Raw genomic sequence first — 17,305 nt, 5'->3', positions numbered from 1 at the left:
TCAGAACACAGAAGGAGAAATTAAGGTCTCGAGAGCCATGTTGAGAGGGACTGTGACCTCCTGTTGAGGTACATCACCAGTCAGAGAGGACCTGGGGAGGGAGCCAGGGAAGTAAATACTCTGCCATCACTTCTTCCCGATAATCTACTGCCACGGCTTCTGATGGGCTGATCTCAGCTGATAACCCCAGGCCAAGGAAGCCCGTTGACATGGTCCACACAGGTCAGCCTTCTGAGCACAGAACATCTTCGAGAAGGTGGGAGAGAGTAGATCTGGAAGGGCAAATTAAAGCTGACACAACCGTGGCTCATCCTCTGACAGTACGAAGTGACTTTCAGGTGCCTCGCACTATTCCAGGCACTCGGAAGAGGACAGTGAATCAGACTTATAGTCAGACAGATTGTGATTTAGAAATGTATCTACCCCTTACGCCCCTGACTGTTAGGGCCCCACACAGGTGGTTATTAATATGAGTAATAAGGAAAATTACTGGAAACTCCCTGTGCCTCAATATCCTCATCTGCGAAATGGAAATAACAAGTACTTCTCTTTGGGGTTGGATTATATGTGCTCATGCCTATAAAGTGCTTAGAATAATGTGAGTTGTGAAGGGCTCACTCGGTACCTACTAGCTGTTATTATTACTATCATGACTATTGATATTTGTGTCTTCTCGCCAGTCTCTAGAACTCTTCCTCATCCTTGAAGTCCTAGATGGTGCATCTCCTCCCTGTGGCTCTCTCTCCCTTGGGCGTAGTTGGTCCCCAAATTATCTGGCCCAGGATGTCTTCCTGGTTTTTACTAAGCCATGGGGCAATGATTTGGTTTGCATGTCTGTTTTCCCTGCTAGATGCTATACTCTTCTGGAATGATCTCAGATCCATCTCCTTTGCCAGCCCCAAGTTCTGGCACATGGGAGGTACTCCATAATGTTGGTATGGTTTGTTTTGAATGAGATTTTATATTTCTGTGGAAGGAATGTGGCTCAGGGCAGTGTTTAGGGTCCATGAAAGTGGATGTGGAAGTAGCAGATGAGCTAGATGAAGTGATCTTATGGCCTCCACAGTTGCTCCATAGAGCTTGATGGGGAAGCTCTTTTTTCCTGCCCTGGACTTTCTTTTGCCCCCCAAAGCCATGTATTCATAAGGGAAGAGGATGCCTATTGAATAAGGAGGCAAGAGCAGAAAGAGTTTTATCTGATCAGAAGACTTTTTACTGACCAGAATTATTCATCTTGCTCTCTTTTAAAGTGGAAGCTGGCTTTCCTTTTGTGTGTGTGTGGGTGGGTGGGGGGGGATTTGTCGTTGTTGTTGTTGCTGCTGCTGCTGTTGTCTGCAGTAGGTAGTAAAGGAGATAGCACTCTTCGTCATTTGAGTAGACGCTCCCTTGACCCCATGGTTCCTGGAAGCAAAAAAAGCCAGCTAGGGGTGGAGTTGGTGAACAGCTCCCAAAACCTCTTCCACTTTGGTTCTGTTATTTTGCTTCCAGCTTCCAGAGTCAGGGCACAAACACAAGGTGAATTCCTTGGTCCTTCCCATGATAGTGTGTGAGCGCAGTTTTGGGATTACATGCCATGGGTCAACTCCCAAGGTCAGGAATATGGTTCCAGTTTAATGGCAGAACAGGACTTAGGCCACAGGGATGCAATTCACAAAACTGAGCTTGAATAACTCTTTAGGACATAGAGCCCAGTTTCTTCGCAAATAATTGCAACGAAAATAAAAGAGAAGGAAGGGGACCCTATAGATTTAAAGGCTTAGGATACATAAAGATCAGTTAGTATATGAACTTTATTTGGATTCTTAGGTGGAAAGCTATTAAAAAAAATCATATGATGGTTGGGAATACTTGAACACCAAGTCATTTGGTTATTTGTGATATTCAGGAATTATTGTTAATATTTTGGGGTATGAAATAGTACTTTGAATATGTTTAATAAAAGTCTTTGTCTTTTAGAGATGTATTCTGAAAAGTCACGGATAAAGTATAGGACGCCTGAGATTTGCTTCAAAACAATCTGGAGATGGCCAGGAAGTGGGTGGGGTACAGTGGGCATAGGGGTTAATTGTAAGTGATGAGTAGGAGGTGTAATGGGAATTCATTAATCAATTCTATTCTGTACATACATGGTATTTTTCCATAATAAAAAAATTTTATACACGACAGTATAAATAAATGTACTTTTTATTTGTTTTACTAGGTAGGGCTCCCTGTAATGAACTTGAAATCCAAACTGAGTGTGATCGATGGAAAGCAAACGTTGAATATAGGCTTAGGTGTTTCAGAGAGGAATAGAAATTAGTTCATTCCTCTGAGGTCAAGGGAGGCCCTGTATCTCCCTAAATGTCAACAAGACTGCTCTAATGTAGCCATGTTCTTCTACCAAAGAGCCAGAACTGGAGAGGTTAAAATGATGACTAGTACCACTTCCTTTGGCCAACCTTCTCTGTCTGAAGAGAGTGGATTTCCCTGGCAGTAGCACTATTGAGGGAAATAAGAACCAGAGCCAGGTGGGACCCTCTAGCTGGGTTCTATTCAATCGAGCCTATTGCCCAATGCTTGGAATTGTGCTTGCCAGCACAACCTCATCTGTATTCACTGAGCCATTTGGGCCTTTCTCTCAAGTGACTCAGAGAGAGGTGTAATAACTTACTAATATCATACAGCCAATAAATGGTGGATTCACACATGAGTCCTCTGGTTTCAAACCCGAGCTTCTTTCCACCATGTGTTTTCTTCCCAGGTATCAGCATTCTTCTTAAGGATGCACCAGCCCAGGGTTGCAAATGATAATAGCTGTCATCTGGTTGATACTGTGTCAGGTGTTCTACATACATTAATTCATGATCTTCTTCATGATCTCGTAAGGTAGGTACTCTCCTTATTCCCGTTTTACAAACAGAAAAACTGAGGCCCCAAATGTCAAGATGTAAACCCAGTGTGCCTGTCCTCAAACCGACAACTATATTTTTTAAGCTCCCTCTTCCTGCTTCATTGAGGCAGATGTGGAATGAAAGTTTTTTCAGAGTTTATTCAAATAGAGGTCTGGAAATCATAAGAAGAAGGCTTATGCCATCAAGGCACCGAAAGAATGCCATATTTTGGAACGATATTTTGGAACCACTTATCTATTGCTCAGTTACAGCACTCACACAGCATTTATGATGTACCAGGACACACCACTGACCCCTTTATGAACAGCAACGCAACAAATATCCAGCACAGTCCTAGGAGGAAGGTAGGGGCTGTTTTTATTATTCCCACCTTACCAATAGGGAAACTGAGGCACTTGCCAACATCACAGAGGTAATACGATGCACAGCCAAGATTCAGCCCAGGCAGTCCTGTACCTGAGTCTGTGCCTTTGACCTCTCCATTGTCTTCACCCCAAGCCCTATTATCTATATGCTACATATGGCCTGTCGATAAGAGTCATTGAATGACTTAAATTCCATTTTCTTAACTCTGAATAATGAAGACCAAAGTGCATACTATTGGCCGGAGTCCTCACCGAAAGGTAAAATGACTGATTCCATCAAACTTAAACCCCAAGCCATGTGTGTGTGAAATTGCTCTATTCACTTTGGTCGGGAATGTGTTTTGAGGACCGACTCTACCTTTTTGAGCTGCAGTAATAAGAGAGAAAATATGAAACTTAATGGGATAAATCCCATTAAAGAGCTCAATACCCAGTAGCTATTAACAGCCTTATTACTATCTCTGACCTGGCCGCTCTTTCACAGGCCCCACAGCCCCAGCCACCGTTCGCCACCGTTCTGTCCTGTCTCTTGCTGACCTTCTCCACTCAGCACCTTTCACTCCTCTCTTCAAGTTAATCTATAAAATTCCTGGCCAACAAGCCAGTGGTTCCCAGAGGGGTGACGGGCTGGGGGATGGCGAAAGAGGTGAAGGGAACCAAGAGTTCACCCGTCACGATGAGCACCGGGTGAGGAACGGAATGGTTGAATCACTGTGTCGTACACTTGAAACTAGTATAACACTGTATGTTAACTTTACTGGAATTAAAAAAAAAAAAAAAAAAAAGGCGTTCTTTAGGCTTCCTTGCGGGAGGAGTTTCCTTCCTGGTCTGTCGGACCGAGGCACAGCCTTGGGACATGCTCTGGCCGATGAACCATGAGTGGAAGTGGTGTGGGTCATTCTAGATGGAACTGTTGAAAGCCAGGCCGGCCTTGCCGTGCTCCTTCTCCCCCATCCACACATCCAGCAATGGTTGAGATGGTTGCTGCTTTGCACCCTGGGTCCTAGAATGGGGACAGTTTCACTGAAATCCCATACAACGCTTTGACTGATGTGCAAAGTAAGACACAAACCTTTATTGTTGGAGGCCATGAGGGTTTGGACTTGTGCGGATCACAGCATAGATCTAGCCTCCTCTGACTGAGACATGTTTTATGTTGCTCTTAGAGGACAGGACAAAGATCTCTAATATGCCTGCAAGACCTTGCACGGTCTTGACCGACCTCAGTATCAAGCTTTATCTTGAACTGAATTTCTTCCCCGCTTCACGCCTTCATCTAAAAAGGCCTTACTCCCCTCCCTCAAAGGCTCTCTCCTCCAGCCTGCTACTGGCTCTTGGTATGTATGTGCTGTCCCTCTGCCCAGAACCTTCTCCTTCCCGCCTGCTCCCTTTGCCTAGTGAACTTCTATCTATCCTACTAGTCTCAATGGGCTTTCACAGCAATAATATACCCTTTATAATCCTCATCACAACTACATGTTTACCTTGGCTGCTGTGTTTACTTGGATAGTGCTTATTCTGCCCACTGGACTGTATACTTCGTAAGAACCGTTGCTCAGTTTTTACTTATTTTCTATCCCTAGCCCCTGGTATAGTCTCTGGCACATAATGGGTACTCAGTTTTTATTGAGTAAGTGATTGAGTTGAGGGGAGCTTGGGTGGCTCAATTGGTTGAGCATCTGACTTCAGCTTGGGTCATGATCTCAGTGTCCTGGGATCGAGTCCCATGTTGGGCTCTGTGCTCAGCAGGGAGTCTGCATGTCTCCTCTGTCCCTCTCCCACTAGTATGCTCTCTCTCTCAAATAAATAAAATCTAAAAAAAAAAAAAAAAATTGAGTTGATGTATTATAGTGATTATAGGATGGAAGTTAGAAGAGACTTCTTGGATTTGAAACCCACCCTGCCACTTGGTTTTTGTATGACCTTGGGTACCTTACTGAGTCTCTTTCTGCCTCAGTTTCCTCATCGGTAAATGGAGGTAAAAATAGTTCCTACAGAGACGGCTGTGAGGAATACGCGGATGAAGATGCATGTGCCGTATGTTTACTCCCGGGTCTGGTCTCCGGGCTCACCTTTCTATACTCTGTGGGGCTGGCAGTTCTCTCGCTGTGTTTTCCATACTCCCTACCCAGATGCCTACGCTTTGATCAAGCCACTGAAAGACACCAGCGGGAGTCTCAGAATAGGAGGGCAGGGAAAGAGGGGGCTTCTTTCCGGTTTCTGCTCTCGTCCACATGGGACAGCACAGAGGATGGATGCGCCAACGGCCTCTGGCTCCTTTCAGTGCCCCAGGGAGGCACTGGATGGACCCTCAAGTTGAAGGAGCCAGTGGATCTTGGACTGGATGCAGCCTGTATATAGAGTGAGGGGTTAGCTGAGAGCTGGGTACTATTGCTCCTTTTTCCGGAGCCAATAAACCCGCTTTTACTCTCAAACAAACAAACAAAAACCCCCAAAACTGATACAGCTGGCTGGGTTCCCCTCTGCATTGCCAGCACCTGCCACCCCCCCTCACTGCCCCACCCCGTCCTCAGAGGTCTGTGACCACCCATGTGGGGCCCCCTACCCCCCCTTCCTGGTGACTCCTCTCCATGCACATCCAGGTCTCAGCTGTGTGGAGTTCCTCCCGGGAGCCCCGAGGTTCTGGTAGCCCAACCTTTCCCTTCTGTGTCCCCAGCTCCAGCGCCGGTGGCTACAATCCTACAGGTCCACATCACGAGGCCACAGCAGAGCCCCCTCTTAGCAAACCTATCGGACCCTCTTCCTGACTTGACTGGGTCCCGGTACAACATCTAAAGCTCTTCGGACAGTATCAGGCACACAGGAAGCACAGGGGATTGTTAGGATCCGCATGTGTTGAAGTCGCTGAGAAAACCAGCAGCGCCCACCAGAACCCCTTGAAGGGCGCCAAGGGGCTTGGCATCTTTCAAGGATAAATGATGCAAACTCCACGGGGCAGAAAGGCCGATCCATCCCCTTCACTGTCACTCAAATACAACCACCGGGGTGTGATTTGAAGCAAATGATGACACGACTTCCAGAGCATTAGCAATTTTTTATTTTTCCTTTTTTTGTTGCATAGGAAATGCAGTACTTGCTTCCAGTAATTGTATCGTAATGTGAGAAGGTGGTAGCACTAATGGTTGAATACAGAGTTAAACTAATCCACACCAGCTCAAAAAACCTGTGGAGATTTCGTTGAATAAGAATGGACGCCCACAGTGATTCTCAACCAATTACAAATTTTCACAGAACACAGTAAAACTAAAAGGGTAGCTATGAGAGTCAATACAAGTATACGAGAGGCACAGGGGGCCCGGCTCATAGAAACCAATGTCAAACCAAGTTATTAACACGGGGGGGTATTTAGTTTCACAACAGATCTCTTTTCATCTCGGGAAGTGTTCGGTCCCCTCCCCCTGCAATTTGAAATGAAAAACCCGAGGTATCTTGAGCGGACAGACTGCCAAGGGTGGTGGGGAAAGGTCCCCAGGGAACTAACTTTGTTCTGTGTAAGAGGTCAGGGGTGTAGGGAAAGGGAATTGTGTATTTGCCTTGAAAATTCTTTCTTGAGGACCTCCGAGAACCCGATCAAGCTCCAGCTCTAGGTCTAGTATCTTGGGGTGACACCACCTAATGCCTTCACAGTGCAGACAGGCTGATCTGAGACCAGGAAGAAAAAAAATATGAAGCTGGCAGCTCTCTCAATACTCCCTCCCCACACTGCGTGGGGCCTCGTGACCTTCGGGTGAGATGTTAAAAAAAAAAATGCTGATTTATATAGACGGTTACTCAAAAAATAAAATATAATGGAAAATAAGAATAACACAGATAGAATCAAAGGCGGGAAGAGCTTCTGTCATTTTGAGAAGTGGAGCAGAACAGCAGGAAAAAGAGCCCAATTCATGGGACACTACTTGTCCTTAAAAGCACTGTGGAGATAAAAAAGTTCACATTGCATGACCTGGTGAGTGTTTTCTACCATAAAGGTGTTCTGGTTGGACTCAAGGTGGCACTTCCACCATGTATAGAAATATATATAGAAATATATATTCCTGTGGTCCAGACACATTTTGGAAATTAGGTTTTTTTTTTTTTTTTTTTTTTTTTTAATTAAATTGCATAAGGAGCCCACATGTGAAACTCGGGATGCCTGGCACACAGGCGAGGTCCTGCCCCCACACACAGCTGCCTCCCCGCTCTGGTGCGCTCAATGGCCGGTGGTCCCCTATCTTTCTGAGCATTTCCAATACCTACTCCCCATCTCCCCGTTCCCCTCATCTGGTTATGTAATCTTCTGGGGGCATAAAAGGCAGATGAGTTCCCCCCTTTTAGGGGGGAAAAAAAAAGTGAGATGAAGCTGATTTAATTTGGGAAGCAAGTTGTTTCAAATTTAGAACGAAAAAGAGTAGATTTTAAAAATCCCGTGTTAATAGCAAACTCCTTTTTCTTATGAATCGGGCCCAAAGTTTGTACAGAGTTTTATTTTTGAAGAAAATATTGCAACTGTGCATGAAACTAAATAGCCATGTGATTTCTTAAAGATTTTTTTTTCATTATTTTTTTCTTTTAATATGAGGAAGTCTGGTGTGAAGACGGATCAAGCATGGGTACCTGGCGGAACATTGTCCATTAAGAAAACACTTCAGGGTCAGCATAGCTTCAGTCGAGGGTTAAGGAAAATGTCCCTCGCTTGGAAATGTCCTCAGAGTGTCCTCGTAGCACAGTTCTTGAAACCCAAACGGTCGTTTTGAGACAAAAGTCTTGCCAGGGACTGATTTCTGAAATCAACAACCCATGCTTGTCCCCTAGGAAAAAGAAAAGAAAACAAAACAAAAAAACAAAACGAAAACAAAAACACAAGTAATACTGAATTTAAGTAAATGTATACCTCCAAAATACTGAAAACAGCCGAAATCAAGAAAGACAGAATTTGCGTTCTCAGTGAAATACCTTTAAACCTAGCTGACAAGAACCAAGTCAGAAAAAAAGACTAACATAACTTTGAGTAATATTCATACAGTTCACTAAGCATTATGGAATAGCATGCATTAATATTGTAGGGTTATTTTACATCGCCTATACCAGAAGGTCCTGACTGACAGACAGCGAAGGCTACCGGTGTAGAAAAATCTTACTTCAGAAGAGCAATATAATACAGATTTCACAGGCACTACATTTTAATATATCAGGTATTATGCTGGTTTTCTTATAATTCTTTCTGTCCTAAAGCTGGCATTATAACAATGACCAAAAAGGCAAGGATTGAAGTAAACGGAAAGTAGATACCAAAGTTGATATAGGTTTTTTTTTTCTTCAGATAGATTAGTGCATAGTTCTCATGCAGATAAACACTGCTATGCATTTACACTGTTGGAAAGCAGAGTGAATTGAGCCCAAGTTGTCACATTGGTGTAAATCATTTTGTCAGCCTGTAATAGCACCATGTAATGGATTTGCATTAAACATTAAATTGATTTCAGAATTGGTGACACAGTATTCACTACAGTTAAGTGCTATGGAATAGCTTCAATGTTACCTGCTATCTATCAAAGCAATTTTCATCCCACTGCTTTTTTTATTGGAAAAAATAAAAGGAAAACATACACGACACTAATTAGGCAAATGCACAGCCTTGGACGTGGAAAAGGCAGAGCGGGTTTACTGTCAAACAGTAAATACATGCATTGACTTCAGGACGAACTTGGCCTTGGAAGCCGATTCGAATGAAAGCTCTGCCGGTGGGCAGTTCAGCTTTCTGAGACCGTCCTAGGACAGATCTCGGAAGGCGGGTGGTGAGGTGCCACTGAAGCTCTCCTTACATTACCATGCCAGTTGTGTTTGAAATTTGTTCTATGGAGGCCTGCTACGGGGGGGAAAAACACTGAAAGAAAGGAAAAAAAGAAAGAAGGATGGGGAGACAGAGAGACAGAGAGAGAGACAACCACCACTATGGACAAAAAGATATATCCAGACGCAACATGACGCAAAGTACCTTAAATGACATTCCTAGAAATCCCTCCCCTCCCCCCCAAAAAAAATCTCAAGGAAAAAACTGTTTTTCTTAATCCGGATTTCGTAAATACTTTTTGACAGAATTCAACATATACGGGGATAAGGGGTTGAAAAAGTAAAAGGCAAACTTCTTTGAGATGGGTTTTGCATATTCCTGTGGGCTGACTGAACACCGTGACTCTGGAAAATTTGGGTTCCCTTACACTTCGACTGTCAGAGAATGAAGACCGCAAGCGTGGGGAGGTGTACCTGTCGGCTTGCGGGGGAGGGGCACCCACACCTGACTGTGGGGTGGGGGTGGGGAGGGGCTGACACCAATAACTGCCATGCCAGGGTGTGAAGAAACTTCTAGAAAAAGTTCGCTCGAACCTCAGAGGAAAGTAACAGGCTCTGGGATGGAGAGAGATGGGCCTCTGCCCATGAATGATCAGAAAAGGAGCATTTTTAGTGGCAGGGGGATGGGTCAGAAAAAAAAAAAAAGCATATAGAAAAATGATCAGATTTAGTGTTTGTGCCTCTGACTTCAGTTCCCAAAGAAAAACCACAGAGAGTGAGTTGAGGGACTTCTCTTTGTCAATATTGTTAATGCCATTTGATGGGAGAGAAAAAATTCCAATGTGTCTCAGAATCAAGGGCAGGGCCTTTAATTGGCCAGCCCTCAGCCTGTCAGTCTACACACCCCAGGTAGCAAAGTCTTCCTCAAACATCTTCGCTTGGCTTTCATCTAAAAAGGTAAACACTCGGATTGTTGGTGTTTCTTTTTTCCTGCTTGATCACAACTGAACTACAGTTTCCTGCTGCTTTCTGGACAATGAAACATGAACAAAAATGTAACTTAGTGTATTTAATACTTGACCCCTGTTCCTTATCACCCTAGACTGCTTCCTTAATGTTTTAAAGCCTTTAAAACATTTTTTTTCCTGCAAATCTGTTCAGAGTTCCCTAATTTTAGCTTCATCAAACTTAATACAACAAAATACCTTCAAAAATACAGCATACCTGTAACGTCCATTTACAATGGTTTTTCAGTAGACCTATACTTCTCAAGCATAGGAATATGCTATACCATTGAGAGAAAAAAAAATAACTGTATTTAAATACTTACAAAAAAAAGGAAACAGGAAAGTTTTAAACTTAAATCCAGTTCCCAAAGGGGGAGGGGCGGGAAAGAAAGAAAAGCAATTCTATGAACGCTGCCTTTATAATGGACAATCAGAAATTTCACTAGGCTAATTTGACAGAAATTTTTCCTCATTTAAACAACATTACAAAAGTCCTGCATTATAAAATAGGGTAGAATAAATCAGTGTAATCAATAAAACTATACAACAATACAAATTACATATCTTCTGAGTGGGCAGTTTATTCTCTCTCTTTGCAGTCATGACTACAACATGCTCACTAAAAACAACTAAAACTGCCCAAACTATTGCTTAGTTTGTTTTGTTTTAAAAAAAGGGTGCAATTTTATTGTATATACAACCAATTTACTGGTAATACCTTGGCTTATCGCAAGGTTCTGACAAAATGTTTGTCTAGGCTTTTTTCCCTTCACTGTGAAGCACTGAAAGCTGCTATTTTTTTTGAGTTTTTTTTTTTTTTTGTTTTTGTTTTTTTTACTTTTTCTTTTTTTTAGTGCACATATGTCATAATAAAGTAATGCCCAGCTAAGTGCTATAGGGGAAGGCAAAATATGCTGGCTGGCTATAGGAAGTGACACCATATACTGACAATCACACCATACAACAGCGCCAAACGACTATTCAACCACTTATCAGACACATATGAAAATCCAAAATGTTTTATTTTATTTTTTTTTCCTTAAATAGAGATAACCAGTAAACAATTTTCAGAACTTGGAAGTTTAAAAACGTGCATATAAAAATGGGCATTATATACTTTTTATTGAATGTGGATTGACTGCAGTCTGCTAAGAAAAATGGGGTGTGGGAGCTGAAGAAAAAGGAAGTTGTCTTTTTTTTTTTTAAGGCTTGCTTGTGAAAGGAACAGTTGTAAAAACAAAATTGCTTGAAGCAGGGTCAGCTTAGTGCTTCACAGTTTGACTGCTTCTCTAAGAGGAGCCCTTCCTGCGCACGTGCATTCAAAAATCACAAAAAAAGTACAAAGACAAACACCTAAAACACACTGCGTCAAGTGCAGCACCGACTTTGGTCAAATAAAAAAAATAAAAGAAAAATTAATAATCGCTAAGCTTTTCTACACGATATAAGCAGGTATTGCATATTTTCATATATCTGGGGGGGGGGGATAAAGGAAGACTCCAAATAAATTGTAAAATGCAGCAACATCCAAAATACTGATATTCTAAGCCATCTACAGATCTCAGAATAGCACTGCCACTGACCACAGAGGACAATAAAGACTACTCCTATCTGCGGAACAACTAACTCTCTATTTAGTTCTAGATGTTGAAACTGACGATGGCTGACATAAAAGTCACATTTACAAAAAGTGTCTCCAAATGCTTGACTAGGGAAAAACCCCTTTCAATAGAGGAGCATGTGCAACAATTCCACAAATAATCGCTATCCAGGGCAAGGCACATTGATATGGAATTTTTGTTTTCGTGCAAATTAAGGAAAAAAAACAAAACAAAACAACATTGTTTCGCGGGGGAAAGATGAGGAGCAAAGTGTCTTCCCAAGAATTTCAGTTACTTGATTGTATAGGACAGTAGTAGAACCCTTCTGAAGGGCTGAAAAACATAGTTTAAAGGCAAGTGCCTAGAGTAGGGATTACAATATTGTGTCTTAATGCACTCTACTTTATCCTACATTAACTATATAAAAATTAGTTACTAACACTAGAACATGCAGAGACTTTCTCTGATCAGCAGGGCTTGCCAACCAGAACGTATATATATGTATAGTATAGGAAACCTTCTTGAAGTTGCATGGGAAGCAAAGGGGTGCTTCGCTGTCTGGTAGAAAAATCACTTGCACATTTTTTTGTTTTTTTTTTTTGTTTGTTTTTTTGTTTGTGTGTGTGTGTATTTTTTTTTTTTTCTTACATAAGCTACAGGACATTTGGGGGTGCAAACTTTTTTTTTTTTCCCTAACAGGTACCCTTGATCTGAATGGGCACCCACCAGCATTTGTGTCTTTGTGTCAGTATTGGTTTATTATTATTATTGTTATTTTTTTTTTTCCCCATAGCCCAGTTCAGGGGCGCAAAGGTCTTGAAAAGTTCTGGACAATCTCTGGTACAATGAAGTGTCTGATAACTGATAAATCCTATGTTGCTGGGTACATGTAAAAATTTTCAGAATTGGCATAATCCATTATAGTGACTTCTAGCTTATAAAATTAACAGATACCATGATTTCATTTTAGTTATGTGCTTTGATAACAGAAAATAATTAATTAGCATTTAATGTAGTTAACATATCGTGGTAAAAGCACCATTAGATTTGTTTTTTTGTTTTTTTTTTTAAATTTTCCTTCAGTTTTTAAAGGGATACAAGTTTAACAATAAAAAACATAAAAAGCAAAAATAGCTCCCCTTTTTCTTGCAAGGCTGTTTTTTACCCCGATAATTTAGAGTCCCGGGGTGGAAGGACTTGAAAAACAAAAATAGAATTTTCAACAATCTCTATCTTACAAAGATATTTAGCTATCCAATGAAATTGCACTTTACTCATTTCAAAATTCGATTGTTTTGATTGATTCCTGTCAGTTTCTGTCAAAACAGACCATCTTCCCCATTTCCATGTGAATTTGTGTGTCATTGTTGAAATTGTTGAAAAAAATGTTTTTTTTTTTTTTTTTAATGTAAGTGCAGCATTTCACAACTTTTAAAAAACTGAATAGTAGTAGTAGTAGTTTGTCATTTCGGAATTGTTCTGCAATGTGAGTGGATTCACTGTCCTTGTGGGCCATGTTATATATTTAACTGCTGACTGCTGAACCAAACCAAACTAAAAGAAAAAATAAAAAAGGAACATAACTGCATTTTCTTTTTCCAATATGTTACAGAAAAACATTGCCCTTTGACTGTCCCATAAGTTATATATTGCAGATCTCAGCTACTACAAAAGATTTAGTTCTCCATGTGCCTCCTGATGACTCAAGGAGGCTCACACCTGTGTGGGTAAATTCATGAAATACTGTGAAACAGCCAGGCTCCGTAAGGAAAGTGTGTTACAATGGGAAGTCAGTGAGCAAGGGTAGACCTCCACTAGCCACGTCACCTAATGCTCACGCTACCACAGAAAACACTCCAAATGTTACAAAGCCCAACCATTTCCAGCACCATATGAGAAAATTACAACAGTCCCTAAAGTATTTAAAAAAAAAAATCCCAAAAGGTTATGGCCTTTGCTGTTTGACCATAATGCTCGCTGTTTCCATGTACAAGTTGATTTGATTCTCCCCTTCCACTGACAGTGAAGTTGTAACCGCGCTGGGTTGAGGACGCGTCCATGTTACAGTGTTGAGAAGGGGTCAGGTGGTCTGTCTGGTGGATGGTGGGACGCTGCGACTTTTATCCCAGGTACCAGGACTGGAAGACAAAAGGAAAAGAGCGATTAGGGGTACAATTTGGAAAGTAACATATTTTAGAAGTTCCTCTCCCGACTGTGAAATTGGGATCTATATTAGGAATGAAGTGGGGGAGGGGAGAGGGTTTTCTGGGACTGGAAGAGAGGAGTGATAGACAGTAGTAAATCCTGAGTCACTGAAGCTATTCTTAATCCTCCGAAGTTGAACCTCAGTGTCTTCATTGGGATTTGCCAACATTCAGAGTGTGTCTCAGAAATGAAGTATTTATGTCCACTTGAAATACGCATATGGGTTTCGCAGTCGGGCAGGGCAGCTACAGGAGGGTGAGAAGCTTGATCATCCTGTCACTGAATCCTCAGTGTCCAGCACAGTGCCTGGAGTAGAAGGTTCTCCACAAAGAAGTACTGAATGAATGGACAAAGGGTGAGGGAAGAGGCTTCTTGTGCTGATCAATGTCTACTTGGAGGATTTTCACATCTCCTTTTCCATGAGATGGAGGCACTGAAGACAGTGTCGTGACATTCTTTGAATGTGCGCAGATGATCAACATTGGTATTAAAATAAGTGGAGGTGAAGTATGAAAAAGTGCTGCACGCAGAGTCCTGGGTGACTTGGGCAAGTCCCAGTACCTCTTTTATACCCAGTTTCCTTCATGTGTGCCTGAAGTGGATTTCATGAGGTAAAATGCTCCTTTCGGTTCAATATTTGTACGATAATTTTTCACAAATGACATAGAAGAACCCAATGGGATTAAGATTTCACCCTATTGGGCTGCCATGATGTCCAAAGGACAAAAATGAGGCCATTGCCTAGTCCTTATTCTTGCTTTTGTTCATTTAGTGCTTACTGAGAGCATTCCATATGCCTGCTGGGCCCAGTTACGAGTCACCTTTTCCTTTCAAAAATCCTTAGGGACTGGCTTTGGACAACAGTCTGGTGATACATCATTTTATGGGCCAGCACTGCTTTCTCTGTTAGCTAAACAAAGTGACCACTTATGGTCTAATCTCAGAGTCGGTTTCTCAAGTGAAATAGGGAAGTGTTTGGCTTCCACCAACTTTTCCCTAGAGAGACCCTGTCAAATTCACCACATTCATCATCATTCACAGAAAAATCGTCAACTTCCAGCAAAAGTGAATGTCTCTGAAATCTCTGAGTTGGCAGTGTCAGAAAGGGGCACCTTCCCGTGGATTCAGTCAGATGAAGGCTCATCGGTGCCCAAGAAATTCAATTAGGTAAAGGACGGCCTCTGATCCCAGGGGTGAATGGCAAAATGATAGCTACGTGGATACCTACCAGGTATGAAATTTCCTGGTCACACAAGCTACCTTTGATTTCCAGAGGACTTGAAAAACCCAAGCCTAACCTGAAAAACTACTCATCCTGTGGACTTTTAGATGTTCTTCTTTGACCACATGCTCTAGGGAACACAATAAAGCCTCTTGTGTCCCGAAAGGAAATCATCCTGGCAAAGACACGCGGCCTAAATCTAACTGGACAAAAGGAAGAAGACGGGGAAGAGAGGAGAGGGGAGGCAAGGCCGGAACTGTATTTCCAGGAGGCCTCTCCTCACAGCTAAGGGATCCAGGCGCGCCTCAGCCTGGATCTCTCACTCACAAAACAGTCTCCAAGTTTGGGTGCATAGAATAATGCTTACAGGATTTCTGTTCTCACACTTTCTAAATCAGTTGTGAAATTCCAGCCTTCTTCAATCTGACGCTGCATAGTAGCTCTCGAAGCAAACACCGGGGACCCAGGGAGACGGCAGGGGGAGCAGTTTTCCATACCACAGTTTCTGGACACAACCTCCGTGCACTACAAAAATCTGCAGTGGCTCTGCACTTCTCTTAAAACGCAAAGAAAAAAAAAAAGTTTCTTCACACATCTTACTATTCAGTGTGTGCCTTGCCGACAAGGTTACCCCAGAGCAGCTCTGTAATCCTTCACTGAAATAGGCTTTATTGATTGCTCTGGTCTATTGTTCTCTTTTCAAGTCCCCCAAGTTCAAGTTCATCCTGGTGTTACATCATGTCTGGTTGCTAAGAGCAACCAGACAGACCCAGACGTGACTATCATTAGCAAGAAACCCTCCGCTCTCCTCCCACCAACCTTCCAGTGGCTCTGACGTAGCAGGCCCACTGCAAACACATTGAAGTATTTATTCTGCCTAATTTATGACCTACACAGCAAGCAAGACCCCCACTCCAAAAACCAACACTGTTGTATATTTAATTAATCTGTCTTTCTCTGGCACTTGGGAAAGTTAGACAAAGGACTAATTATTGTGTTTCACTCTCCACACTTTTCTTGGGGGGGGGTGAGTATTTGCATGGGAAAGAAAACTACAAGGCCTAGCATTGCCCCCCCCCCCACTTTTTCTTTTTGCCCTATTGACATTTCATGAAATACTTTAGCTGCTTAAGGGAATTAGAAAAAAAATGCAATGTGAATGTTACTCCTTCTGAGTTGGTATTCAGTAACACAAATCAACTCATGACATGTTTAAATTTAAATGCTAACCACACACTCTCAGAGTTACTTTAAAGGTTAGTTTTTAATCAATAGAAGTTGCTGACTCCGGGTTTTTGAGCTGTGCACTGCAGCTCTTGGGCTTTTGTCCACCGTTAGAGCTTTCAAACTTTTTTTTTCCTTGAGATGATTTTAGCAATGATTTTCAGACACAGAGGGCTATTGTGCTCTGACCAGCAACATGTCAATAGAGAAGCGAGTTGCCCTGTGGTGTGGTGTCAATATGACTCCTGAAGGCATGGGTTGGGGGTCTTTAATAACCCGTGAAAAAAACTTAATTAACCCTTTCAGGCCCAAACCAAAACCTATTCTTAAACTTTTTCACTCCTGTAATTTGACCATTAGTACTTATTTCAACATCACACTAATCTTCATGACAATTAACCCAGCTACTTGACCAAGGCTTTCCCCAGAATGGGAAATCAATCAGTTAGGGGAAACCACACAGGGAATTTGTTTTTTGTTTTTTGCGGTTTTTTGGGAGGTGGGGTGGGGGGATGTGGTCTCTTTGATGAAATCATTTATTTGCTGAGATGGCAGATAAACAGAATAATAATAATCCAAAACTATCCATTTCACTGCAATATCTTCTCACAATCAGTGTGTAGCTGAAGATGCTCCTAATTTCTTTATGATGAATGTGAGAGTTACACATGTAACATGCCACTGGATTTCTAGAAACTTCCATGAACTACTAGTAACATCAAATGGACAAGACAGTGTTTGGAAAAGCCCAGTTTTCTCTTGTGATGTTTTCTTAGAAAATCTATTAAGCAAGCAGTGCTAGTTTCAAAACGTCACTTGAAGAATGACTCTGAGCATTTTTTTTCCCTTGGGTCATACAAGAGAAATATAAAAATACTCCTGAAGTTGTTAAATTACTGGGGTTGAGTAGCAAATCACTGGGAAAATGATGCCATACTAAACAAAATTCATTTATGGAGAGTCAAAAAATTGTCTTCAGACATTTACTGACACAAGC

At 42.0% G+C, this 17,305-nt stretch overlaps 1 protein-coding gene across 7 annotated transcripts in view; it reads right to left on the bottom strand.

Moving 5' to 3' along the window:
- Window positions 1-6,294: 6,294 nt before the first annotated feature.
- The window catches only part of NFIA (nuclear factor I A), a 566,515-nt gene continuing 555,504 nt past the window's right edge, over window positions 6,295-17,305 (bottom strand). For all 7 annotated transcript variants that reach the window (XM_059138245.1, XM_059138246.1, XM_059138244.1 and 4 more), the window contains one exon: window positions 6,295-13,795. In XM_059138245.1, coding sequence (XP_058994228.1) covers window positions 13,778-13,795 — 18 coding nt within the window. In that variant the 3' untranslated portion in view covers window positions 6,295-13,777. The remainder of the gene's footprint in view (window positions 13,796-17,305) is intronic.

The sequence above is a fragment of the Mustela lutreola genome, chromosome 10 (assembly GCF_030435805.1).
Source record: "Mustela lutreola isolate mMusLut2 chromosome 10, mMusLut2.pri, whole genome shotgun sequence".
Taxonomy (NCBI): Eukaryota; Metazoa; Chordata; class Mammalia; order Carnivora; family Mustelidae; genus Mustela; species Mustela lutreola.
This window is presented reverse-complemented; position numbering and strand designations above follow the sequence as displayed.